Raw genomic sequence first — 11,726 nt, forward strand, 5'->3', positions numbered from 1 at the left:
GGTACTTTTTGTTGTGCGTGTTCTCCCATTAGAATCCACTTACATTGCGTAAGAACCACTGTTGGCTCTTACAAAGGCGTTGGTGTACTTATCACGCCATCCCTTGAGTTGGAAGTACTGTTAAGCTTGGTGTTAGCCAAATAGGCGGCTATTTGATGCTCGTCATGTGATTTCGCCATCAAAGCCAGCAAGAAATGGATGGTATGGAGCCCAAACCATTACACTAAAATCTGAGCTTGGCACCCAATAAAACTTACCCGGTCATGGCACTCACCCCCACCGGTACGGGCTATGCCTTGTGTGTTAGTAAAAAGCCAAAGTCCCAAGAGAAAGAAAATAGCCTAGAATTTTCAAACTGACTTGCCTTGCATGATAACTGAGATACCAGGTCCAGCGACGGGGATCATGTTGAGAGGAATATACACCAGTTTACGGAATGCCGCATCTAGACTAAAAGCCCTGAGCGGCCATTTCCATACAGCGCCCATGCGATCCAGAACATTCTGTCCGTCGCCACGCAGAGCAGGTTTTACCTGACGACCCGCGTTGACGAGATCCATGTGGCCCTGGAGCACAAGTGTGGCGTCAAAAACATCGACTAGTGACATTGGGAGGATGTAGGTCATAGCAATGCTATGAATGATTGTGGCGCTGAGTGCCAAAGTTGAGATAGTAGCTGAGATCATAGCAAGTGGGCCCGTGAGAAAGAATGCCACCGCCATAGTCGGCACCCAAACAACACTGAAGGTAAAAGCCAAGACCACACTGGAAACTAGCATCAACGAAGGCAAATTTCGTACGAAAGGACTCCAAAGCGACTTATGGAAAGCAAAGTAGATAACGCCCTTAGGTAACGTAGTTTAGATTAGCAATGTGGGAGGAAAGATAAGAAGACAAAAACAGGATGGCAAGAAAAACATTCACCTTCAGAGGATATAGCCAGGACCCTGACTCTTTACTCTGTTGTATGGCGCCAACTGTCGAATTGACGTCGTCCTTGCTACAGGTATAAAAACGGTTTATCAGCGAAACGCCTCTTCTCTCAGGCACTTTTTTACTTGAGCTTGGCTTACACGATTTGAGTGATCCGTGTAGATGCTCCATTGACCATCCGCCGCCGAAATCCGGGCTTTTTGTTCTCTGGTGCATCAGAGTTCAAATTGGGCGGTACAGGCTGCGGAGCCGAAGAGACGTCAGTGGCACTCATTGTGAGTGGGACGAAGAACAACTATGAGATAGTTTGTAATATTAATGCATGCAGACGGGGCTGCGGACACGAAAAAAAAATGATCGATGATTATAATTGGTGATGCGGCGAAAATTTAGAAATGACAAATCTGTTTGATCAAATTGATGTCAAGGTAAGGTTAGTAGCACTCAGCTTAAAAAGTTCATTCTCTCGAAAGTTGGTGATAGCTAGTTATGTATGTCAGATCCCCACAATTCTGGCCAAAACAAGTAACTACGAACATACCACGCCACCGCAAGCGTTCAAGATATGCATTTAAGGGAAGTTACTATGTAGAGAGGATCTTAGCGTGTAAACAACGCACGTAAGGGAAGGCAAAAAAAAAGTGAGGGAGGGTGTGGCGAAAGAGGGTAGAAACGTAACATCGGTTTTTTGTGGAAACACCAAAAAGCGAGCCCGGCGGAGGGTCGTCGCCGGATGTGCCCCCACTCGGAGTCGAACCGAGGACCTTGTCATTACGAGTGACACGCGCTACCACTGCGCTATAAGGGCTGCTTAGAAAGTGTGCCGCGATGATTATGCCCACATAACCATATTTATACTCGGAGAGCTATTTAGGGCCCACTTTTCTTTTTTTTTTTTTTTTGCTTTTTTGTTTCTGACGACTACAGATGGAAGACGAGGAACAAGCTTGCTTGGGAGCATACGAGCTTCTCTCGCCCAAAACCTGTGGTCAGCCCTGCAGAGGGTTAATTCTGTCCGGTAACCAATCCGGCGTCGTTTGATCTTAGTGATTCCCGTAGACGTTAAATATATTCAACTCAACTCAACTCAACTAGGGCCCACTTTACCGATAACAGAACACAGTATCAGCTTTGCAGGGCCAAGGAGATAGAGGAGAGCCCAGTTACGTCTCGAATACGAAGGATAGTGGAAAGATCAAAAAGAATGCTGCCCACTCGGGACTGGTGTCTCCACTGAAGCCTCTTCAGCGTCTCCCGATAGAAGAGTCTCACCAAGATGGAGCTGAGCCACATCCTCGCTGCCAGAAGTAGCGATGTAGGCTTCGACAAATACCACTAGGGGTAGGGATATAACTGTCCACTTGAATGTAAAGCATGCAACCAATCAAAAGAACGAACTGGTGGGCATACAGGGCACTGTCGAGACCATGGAGCCAAAAGTTTGCGGAGAAGCCCCTTAAACATGAAAGCGACATGCCATGTCGCCAACTTGCTATACTGCAACCTGAGGTTCATCTATGACAAACAACAGCTAGAGTCTAGGCTGAGCCGTCCGGCCACCACGGAGGAAACCTTCCAAGACACGCGGTGAGAGAGGTCACTCCCACCACGAACTACAGGGGAGCGTTCGCGACACAGGCGGCCCAGGATGGCGCAGCCGATTTTAGGATTGGATGAACAACAACGAGGAAGAGGGTGGTGAGGACGGGGATGGATGAGAAAGAGAGGAAAGAAAGAGGGCATGGGGTGAGGGCTTTTTCGCAGGATCGGAAGGAGATGTTAAGGAGTGCTCCGTGAGAAGGTGCCGAGGAAGCTCTACTCCCGACCACCAGCAAATGAAGATACACGATGTGGCAGCACCTATGCATACGGAAGGACAAAGCGGCTGTATTCCTCCAGGTCTACCCCCCTTGTAGAAAGCCGGTGGCCTGCTAGACTAGCTTGCATGCAGCCGTCATAGGCCAAAAACAACTGGTATACAGAAAATAACACCATAAAAATAGCAAATGCGGAACACCAATAGCCAATACTCAGAAGACCAGCAATGTGCCGTGCCCGCTCAGCCGAGCCGACTGTGACGTTCCTCAAAGTTCGCGACCAACGAAAGTAGTGAGCGCCTGCATAATTTCATAACTAACACCTGCGGCTGCTAAATAGTAATCTAGTGCGATTACAACGACAATACAAAAGCTTGGGGTTGTTTCTCGTGATGGAACAGCATCTCCTCAGTGGCGGTGAGGCTACTTAAAGTGCTTCCAACTCAAATCCAAACACACGCCCGACTTGGGCCAAAACTTAGAGGGCCAACCATGCTGCCCCGAATGTGGCACAACAAGAGGAAGCAAAGGGACTTAAAAGCACCTTAAATAGGACTGTCCTGGAGGCTAGACGTGGCTCTGGGGGAATGAATAGGAGTAGCAGATTTAGGAATGTATAAGCATCACAGCATGCTACATCACACATGGACACCAAGGAAATTTATCTCTACATAGACAACTAAGGCATAGAGAATCGACTGCAAAATCCAACCACATAGCATTCCTTTGGTCAAGAAAACGCAATCAGAGAAATAACACCGAGAATGAAGGAGAGGTAGGCCAGAAGAAGAGAGTGCTCCAGGGAAGGCAAAAAAATAGCAGGCTCAGAAGGAGGGGACTTCCCAACAACCAGCCTCAAGGTAAAACTGCAGCAAACTCTTCGCCGAGTAGGAGTTATAGCCAATGTACTCGGCCGGGGCCTCTACCTATACTGATGTCCGTTAGTTTCTTGGGCTAGATTAGTTCGTATTCACGGCGTCACAAGCCAAAAGCATCAAGTAACCAATCATCGGCATCATCTAGCGGAAACCCCATCTGTCTACAAGCCCAGGTCATTAAATACCACGGAAGACCCTTAGAGTCAATGCACACCTACACCTACTGACTGATTAGTGTTGGAAGAAGAGATGATCCAAGCCATCCCTGTTCCCAATCAGTCCAGAATACCATCGTTATAGTTCTGCAGAAAAACGGTAGTAGGCAGATATTAAATAGAATGAATAAATAAACAAGGCAAATAGACAGTTTTATTTTTAGTAGGCGGATTCGAAATATTCAAGTCCAATTCAGGCAATTTTTATAATAGCTCTAACGTCACCAGCATCAGCTTCAATCGCACACTATGCAAGAGACAAAGAGCAAAAGTCGACATCTGAAAGAACAAGAAAGACCGCCACAATCACCCAATTGGAATATACGTCGGCATCAATTTTCGGTTGTGCCCAGCTACACACTCTCTCACCTGTAAACTGTCTCTGTCCTTTTTTATATCCTACGCAGTTTCCTCAACTGGCACAACGACATTCGACTTCTTCTCGTCCTGTTTTCCAGTAGCAGTCAAGGCAGCATCATCAGGGCGCTCGCCACGGGGCTTCTTTTGCTTCTTCTCCTTTTTGACCTTGACTGGAACTACAGGCTCGGGGTACGCGGCAGCAGCAATCTCCTGCCACTTAGCATCAGCCGCAAACTCAGCACGAATTGAGTCTGTCAGCTTAGTCAAGCCCTCCTCAACAATACGCTTAGCTAGTTGTGGCGTCAATGAGTCCTCGGCATAGGCGGCAGCCAGATCAGCAAAGTTGGTAAAGACGGTCGGCTCGGTGGCATCCTTGAGAGTAACGGAAACGGACCCGACGCCATTCTCAGACTGGAGCTGAGAGTAAGGGAAAATAACATGCTCGATAAACGAGAGCACGCCATTACCATCAGTCTCACGCGGCGCACAGACAGCCTTAGAGATTTTCTTCTTAATGGATGCAGAATCCTCAAGCAGGTCAATCTTGCTCTTGGGATCAGACGAGCTCATCTTGCCGCCCGACAGGCCAGGCACCATAGGGTTCATCAAATGGCAACGATTCTTAAATCCAAGCTTGGGCATAGCATCGTGTGAGAGGCCAAATATTTTGCGCTGATCAAGACCACCAAACTCAGCGTCAACCTTGAGGTATTCTTCATCCAACAGTTGCATCAACGGGTACAGACCATCGGCCATACACGGTTCGCCCATGACCTTTACAATCTCACTTGAGGCGCGCAGCGCGTCATGCACTGAAACCTTCTTGCTTAAGCGCAGCAGATCACGCATGTACTCGGGTGTCAGCTGGTATGAGCTGCCACGTACAAACTCCAGGCGTGACAAATCAACACCAACGGAAGACAGTAACGAGCGGATAATGCGCTCGTAGTACTGAGCACGGTTTTCAAGCACGCCCTCGGGCGCCTTGTCGGCATCGAGGAAGGCATGCAGATCTGCTAGTAGGACCTTGACAGTGCACCCAGCCTGCAAGAATTGAGCTACCTTGATAGCCGGCACAAGGTATGCAGCATGAGGACGGCCGGTAGTCGCAGTGCCCCAGTAGATACTGATATCACGCTCGGGGAGGATCTTTTTTATGATGTCACCACTGATGACCTCCTGTAGGTTGGAGGTGATCAGGGCGTATTTCTCGTCGGCGGTGAGTGTGCGCTTGGACATGAGGACGGACTAGTGTAGAGGATATTAGGGATATATGGCGGAGGCTGTTGTTAATTTTCGAGGGTCAAAATTGATGTTCGACGTCAGTGAATTGAGGCTACCAGCTTGTTGTTTGTATAGATCTTTTTCTCCACTGATGTCAAATTGAACCCTGTGGATAAGGCTGATGGACTTCGAATGACTCAACTCTTTGTGTCATTAACGCAAGAAAAAAGGGCGGGGGGGGGGGGGGGGCAACAGTGCGACTAGTTTATGACGAGTACTCAACACTGTACCTCCTACCACCAGGTACAGACTCCCCCATTTGGTACCGGCACTCCTGTAGTGATGCATAGTTTCAGCCACACTGTGGCACAGCCACGTGACCGACCCACATCACATATTTATACCTAGTCCTAGAATTCTCTGTAGATAGATTAAAATGAATATATTCTCTATGCAAAATCACCACAACAGGTTATGAGCCCTTAACTCGATCGATTCAGATACCCTCCATTCCTAGATTTACCATCCGCTCTACACAATAGCGACAATGCACAAGTACAATTTTCAAACCTCACACGATTTTCAAATTTTGAGTTAAAACCAACCCAACCACCATGGCCAACAAGACTCTTGCACCTGGCATCTCTGTCCACCCGGCTACACTCGCTACCTCTCGAACATGGCTTCAGAATAAGGAAGAATCAGTTGACCCCACAGCAGTCAGGAACTGGATCCTGGACTTGGAACTTCCGACCATCGACGAGGTTCCGTACAGCAAGTGGTGCAAGAAATTCCAGGATGCCATCATCATCACGAAAACGTCGGCTTTGTTTGATGAAGCTAAGTTGGAAGATCAGACAACCCAGATTCTTGTATCTCGGAACACCTGGCGCAAAGAGCTGAGTCGATGCGCGCCGTTGCGGTCGGCTGCGGAAGACGCTCCGTTTCCCGACATTCTGCGCTCGATACACAAGAGGTGCAAGGATTCGGAAGTTGCTACCACTGCTGTTGCCTACCTGGAAGTGAACTCTCAGAGGTTGACCAGTCTCAACGATTTAGGGAAGTTCATTTCCTACCTTCGGCCCCGCGTACCTCTATGCGAAATCAAGATACCGAGCTTCTCTGATTCTTTAGCTATATTTGTATACTCCCAGTTGGTTGAGTTCGACAGGGCTGTGGCAGAGAAGGTACTTGAGTGCGGTACGTCGGATGAAATTTTTACCGAGTTGACTGAACTGGAATCCAAGCTCGTGTCGTCTGAGTCAAAGCAAAAGTGCGGCTACTGTGGCAAAAATGGTCATGTGGAGAAAGTGTGCAGGCAGAAGAAACGGGCTGGGAAGAAGGACTCTGAGAAAACGAAAGGGAATGACAAGCCAACTCCGAAGGTTAACTCGCTTCGATACACTGGGGAGATTCTTATAGACTCCGGTGCAGATACGTCAGTCCTACCAAACAGAGAACAATTTTCCACCTACTTCCCTTCAACTTCCTTTGCAGAGGCCCTGGGTGGCACAAACGTGAAATGTTTGGGCCAAGGCACCTTTGAATTCCCTGATGACCAGGGAGCTCTTATCAAAATTGAAAATGTTATACACGTTCCTGGTGCTCAACCCCTCGTGTCTGAAGGACAACTTGAACGGCTTGGATACAGGTGGAATGTCCATCCCGATGACACCAATTTTTTGGACAACCGTCGGGGCTCCACCTTATCAACGCTCTGGAGGGGACTCAGGAAATGGTACAATGTACTTCCCAAGGTTTCAGCCTTGAAGGCCACGACAGACTGGCATCATGTGTTCGCACATATTAACAACCACTACGTTCAACGTACCCTCGCACAACACGGATTGAAAGCGGTACTAGACAGCGAGAAATGTCAATCTTGCATCAAGGCGAAGATCACACACAGCCCGACGTCCTCGACAGGGTTACGTCGATCGAATCAAGCCCTTGAGTACTTACATCTAGATCTGGTTGGAGGTCAGAATTCCCTACCACCCGCAACATCCTCGACCGACTTCCCACTTGCCAATCAGTTTTTGCTGGTAGTAGATGAACACTCCTTGTACAGGTGGGCGTTTCCTGTTCACAGCAAGAAGGACGTGTCGATACTGATAGAGACACTCCTTGACCAACTCAAGAATCAGATGGGTCGTTATCCAAAAACATTACACTCTGATGATGCCTCTGAGTTTAAGAGCAGTCAATGTCTTCTACTAGCTGAACGGCGCGGCATTACATGGAGTCGAAGTGCAGGCTACGCACACGAACAAAACGGTATCGTTGAAAGAAGCGTTCGCACTGTCTGTGAGTCACTCTGCGCGACTCACGAAAGCGCAAGCCTCCCCAGCAGGCTTTGGCCAGAAACACTGCAGGGCATCCTATACATTCTGAACAGGACAGCCAACTCAGTGGCCAAAACCTCTCCATACCAGGTGCTTTACGGCAAACTTCCGGATATCAGCCACCTTCATCCTATCGGTTGCCGTGCATTCTGGCCGATAGAAGTGAAAAAGAGGGATAAGATTCAACCGAAGGCCACATCTGGCATACTTCTCGGTTTCCATTCCTCAAACTCCTACTATGTCCTGGAAGATGGACCCAACAAGCGTGTCATCTCGCGACGTGACGTTACGTTTATAGATAGTGAGTTTCCCCTAAAGTCGCAAGTTATGGCTCTGAAAAGTCGGATGGAATTTCCCGTCGCCCAGGCGCTCTCCGGTCCTGAGAAGGATAAGTGGCTGGAAGCCATGCACAAAGAAGTACAGACCCTCGAGTCGTTTGACTCATGGGAAGTAGTTCCAGCGCATTCAGCTCCACGTCGACCGATGAACAGCAAATGGGTTCTTCAAAAGAAAGAAGATGGGTCATTCAAAGCTAGATGGTGTGCCTGCGGCTACGACGAAGAGATACACACAGATATAAGCGCTGAAGTCTTGAATGGCGTATCGCTCAGGATGATGTTAGCCCTAGCCGCCTCGCGTGATCTGGTGTGTCATCACATAGACGTCAAGTCGGCATTCCTCAACGCAGAATTGGACAACCCAGAGTACATAAAACCACCTGCGCACATGGGCTTCCCTAAGGACCACGTACTCAAGCTGAAGAAAGCTGTATATGGTCTAAGGTCTGCACCCAAGCGCTGGCAGGAGACGCTGAACAAACGTCTTGTGGACATTGGCTTTACACCATTGAAGAATGACAAGACGATATTCTTCAACGGTACAACTTGGATTGCGGTATATGTCGACGACATGCTCGTTATGTCCAAAGAAGTCAGTGATACACTTGACGCAATCTCCAGTTTGTCTAACACCCTCCAACTACGTGATCTCGGTCCAGTGTCCTCCTTTCTCGGGATTAAGGTGGAACATTTGCCTACAGCATTAGGCATTAGCCAGAAGCCAAAGATCGAGAAGTTGGTTGAGAAGATGAATCTCTCTCAGTGCAGAGGAGCATCGTTACCGATCAGCGACGACAATCTCATCGATCAGGAATCTGAGCCACTCTCGGAAAGCGAACACGAACGGTATCGAAGTATTGTTGGGTCCCTGCTCCACATTTCACTTTTTTCGCGACCAGACATATCATACACGGTGATGAGGCTTTCATCAAGGACACACAATCCCACGACCTCGTGTCTCCAGGCACTTAAACACTGCTTGAGATACTTACACAGGTCGAAGGATTATTCACTTGTGTTCCGCAAGAATCCCGACCATGATATTCAGGCGTCTACGGACAGCAGCTGGGGTAACAATGTTTCCCCACACGCTATTTCAGGCAACGTATTCACGATAAACGGGTCAGCGATTATGTGGAGGGCGCGCAAGCAGACCCTTACAGCGCAGAGTACCTGCGAGGCTGAGTATGTCGCTGCAGCTGGACTGGCAACTACGGCCACATGGCTAAAGCCGCTTTTTGAAGAGGTGTTTCAAATCGAGGAGGAGGCGCCGATTGATACGCAGATGGACAACCAAAGCGCCTTGGCGGTTGCCAACGGCTCGAAAGTATCCACGCGTAACAGGCATTTCCTCATCAAGCAGACATCTCTGAGAGAGGCGATACAAGCAGGTGTGATCAAAGTCACATATACTCCCACTGACCAAATGATTGCGGACGGGCTGACAAAGGCGTTGCCCAAGGCAAAATTTGAGGAATTCTTGTGTCGATTAGGCATGAGAAAGGGGGAGTGTAGTGATGCATAGTTTCAGCCACACTGTGGCACAGCCACGTGACCGACCCACATCACATATTTATACCTAGTCCTAGAATTCTCTGTAGATAGATTAAAATGAATATATTCTCTATGCAAAATCACCACAACAACTCCCTTTTTGCTTACTAAGCAGTTTATTAGCCTACCTAAGCAAGTCCTCAGCAGGGAAAGAACTGCAGATACACCAGATACACTACACTACATACACCAGATACACCAGATACACCAGTGATAGCAGATAAAGATGGAAGAAAACGCTGTATCAGACGCTTCAAATGCTGTAAATTCAAACGACGTAGCAGAGGAGCTACAAATCAGTCAATTTCCAGACGATGTCCTTCCGCCTGAGGGGACTTACGAGTCTCGCCAAGCTCTCATTGCTGCTGCGAATGCCTGGGCAAAGCCTCGAGGCTATGCATTTATAACTAGAAGGTCTAAAAAGACTGCAACCAGCCGGACAAAAGTTGTTGTTGCTTGCGATCGAACTCGAAAGCTACGAGACCCTTTAGCTATACGAAAACGCCGAACTTCAAGTCGAGCAACTGGCTGCAAGTTTTCAGTATTAGCTAAAGAATCACCAGATAGGAATTCCTGGACTCTAGTTCACCGGCCAGGCAGTGAATACGCCCAGCATAATCATCCGCCAAGTGAAGACCCATCTGGACACCCCACACATCGCGCTCTCCGAAAGGAGGATATATCTACGATTTCGGGTCTAGTAGCAGCTGGAGTTCCGCCTAGAAATATCTGGACGTATATCTTTAATACGTCGGATACGCTCGCAACGACACAGGACATTCGAAACCAAATTGCAATTGCGAAACGAGATTTACGCCAAAAGGAGGGCAGCATACAAGCCTCATCGACCAACTCAGCAAAGAAGGCTTCAGGTGCGAGGTCCAGGTTAATTCGGAAACCCATTTGACAACTCTTTTCTTTGCACATCCCGATTCCATAGCATATCTACAAAAAACCCCAGATGTCTTGTTACTTGATTGCACATACAAGACAAATCAGTATGCTATGCCACTCCTGGATATGATTAGATTAGATTCCTCCCAAAAATGGTTTTGCATCGCATTTGCATTCCTCTCCGGAGAGATGGGGGATGATTATTTATGGGCATTACAACACCTCAAGTCTCTATACCAACAAGAGCTTCCTTCTGTTGTTCTTACGGATCGATGTCAGGCAATCATGAATGCTGTTCCAGTATATTTCCCTTCTGCTGCTGCCTTGCTTTGCCTTTGGCATGCTAATAAGGCAGTTGTCCAACACTGCCAACCAGCTTTTGGGCTCAAGCGCAATGAGTCACCCGACAGTCCAGAGACCAAAGCATGGGAGAGGTTTTATGGATGCTGGCACTCCATAATCGCATCGCCAGACGAAGAAACGTATAAGACTCGTGTTGAAGACTTTCGGTGTCAGTACGCCTCACAATACCTTCAAGAGGTTGGGTATGTCTTGACATACTGGCTCAACCCACGCAAGGAACGGCTTGTAAAAGCATGGGTGGACAAGTACTTGCATGTTGGTAATACCGCTACTTCAAGGGTTGAAGGAATTCACTGGCTGATCAAATCACACTTGGGAACCTCAAGATTTGATCTTTTTGATGCTTATCAAGCTATTAAGCATGCAATCTTAGCACAGATTAAAGAGCTTCACCAAATACAAGCCTCACAGCAAATACGTATGCCTCTAGATATCTCTGGGACAAGATTCGAAGCTGTTCGTGGCTGGGTTTCACATCAGGCTTAACGCAAAGTCCGAGAGCAGCGGCAGCTTTTTGGAAAGCCCCTGAAAGCTTGTACCCGTTCGTTCACTTCTTCTCTTGGTTTACCATGTGTCCACACTCTTCAGCTACTCCAAGAGACAAATCAGGATCTTCCCCTTCAATATTTATACTCTCATTGGCATCTCAAACGGAATCAACTTCAGCAAAAGCCTATATTAGAGCCATTGAAGACCCCGACTTTCAGACAACCTACTCAGCCGGCCACAGGTACGAGGCGCGAGCCGTCTGGATTTGAGAATGTTGAACCTACGAAAAGGAAAGCTCCAAGATGTAGCAACTGTC

At 48.0% G+C, this 11,726-nt stretch overlaps 4 protein-coding genes across 4 annotated transcripts; 2 read left to right on the plus strand and 2 right to left on the minus strand.

Moving 5' to 3' along the window:
• Positions 1 to 350: 350 nt before the first annotated feature.
• HOO65_060684 (uncharacterized protein) lies at positions 351 to 1,207 on the minus strand (the record flags this gene model as incomplete). The annotated part of the gene is made up of 2 exons (XM_071004023.1): positions 351 to 765; positions 1,074 to 1,207. The coding sequence occupies 2 exons, from the start codon at positions 1,205 to 1,207 to the stop codon at positions 351 to 353; spliced, it is 549 nt and encodes a 182-aa protein (XP_070858034.1).
• A 3,035-nt stretch (positions 1,208 to 4,242) lies between these two features.
• Positions 4,243 to 5,442, minus strand: HOO65_060685 (Tyrosine--tRNA ligase, cytoplasmic; the record flags this gene model as incomplete). Its single annotated transcript, XM_071001200.1, has 1 exon — positions 4,243 to 5,442. The coding sequence occupies one exon, from the start codon at positions 5,440 to 5,442 to the stop codon at positions 4,243 to 4,245; it is 1,200 nt and encodes a 399-aa protein (XP_070858035.1).
• Positions 5,443 to 6,041: 599 nt separating this feature from the next.
• HOO65_060686 (Retrovirus-related Pol polyprotein from transposon TNT 1-94) lies at positions 6,042 to 9,635 on the plus strand (the record flags this gene model as incomplete). Its single annotated transcript, XM_071001201.1, has 1 exon — positions 6,042 to 9,635. One exon carries the CDS (start codon positions 6,042 to 6,044, stop codon positions 9,633 to 9,635), a length of 3,594 nt encoding a protein of 1,197 aa, XP_070858036.1.
• A 255-nt stretch (positions 9,636 to 9,890) lies between these two features.
• On the plus strand, positions 9,891 to 11,407 carry HOO65_060687 (mutator-like element transposase; the record flags this gene model as incomplete). The annotated part of the gene is made up of 2 exons (XM_071003868.1): positions 9,891 to 10,536; positions 10,626 to 11,407. 2 exons carry the CDS (start codon positions 9,891 to 9,893, stop codon positions 11,405 to 11,407), a joined length of 1,428 nt encoding a protein of 475 aa, XP_070858037.1.
• Positions 11,408 to 11,726: the final 319 nt, after the last annotated feature.

Source organism: Ceratocystis lukuohia, assembly GCF_044167205.1.
Source record: "Ceratocystis lukuohia strain C4212 chromosome Unknown Supercontig6_pilon, whole genome shotgun sequence".
Taxonomy (NCBI): domain Eukaryota; kingdom Fungi; phylum Ascomycota; class Sordariomycetes; order Microascales; family Ceratocystidaceae; genus Ceratocystis; species Ceratocystis lukuohia.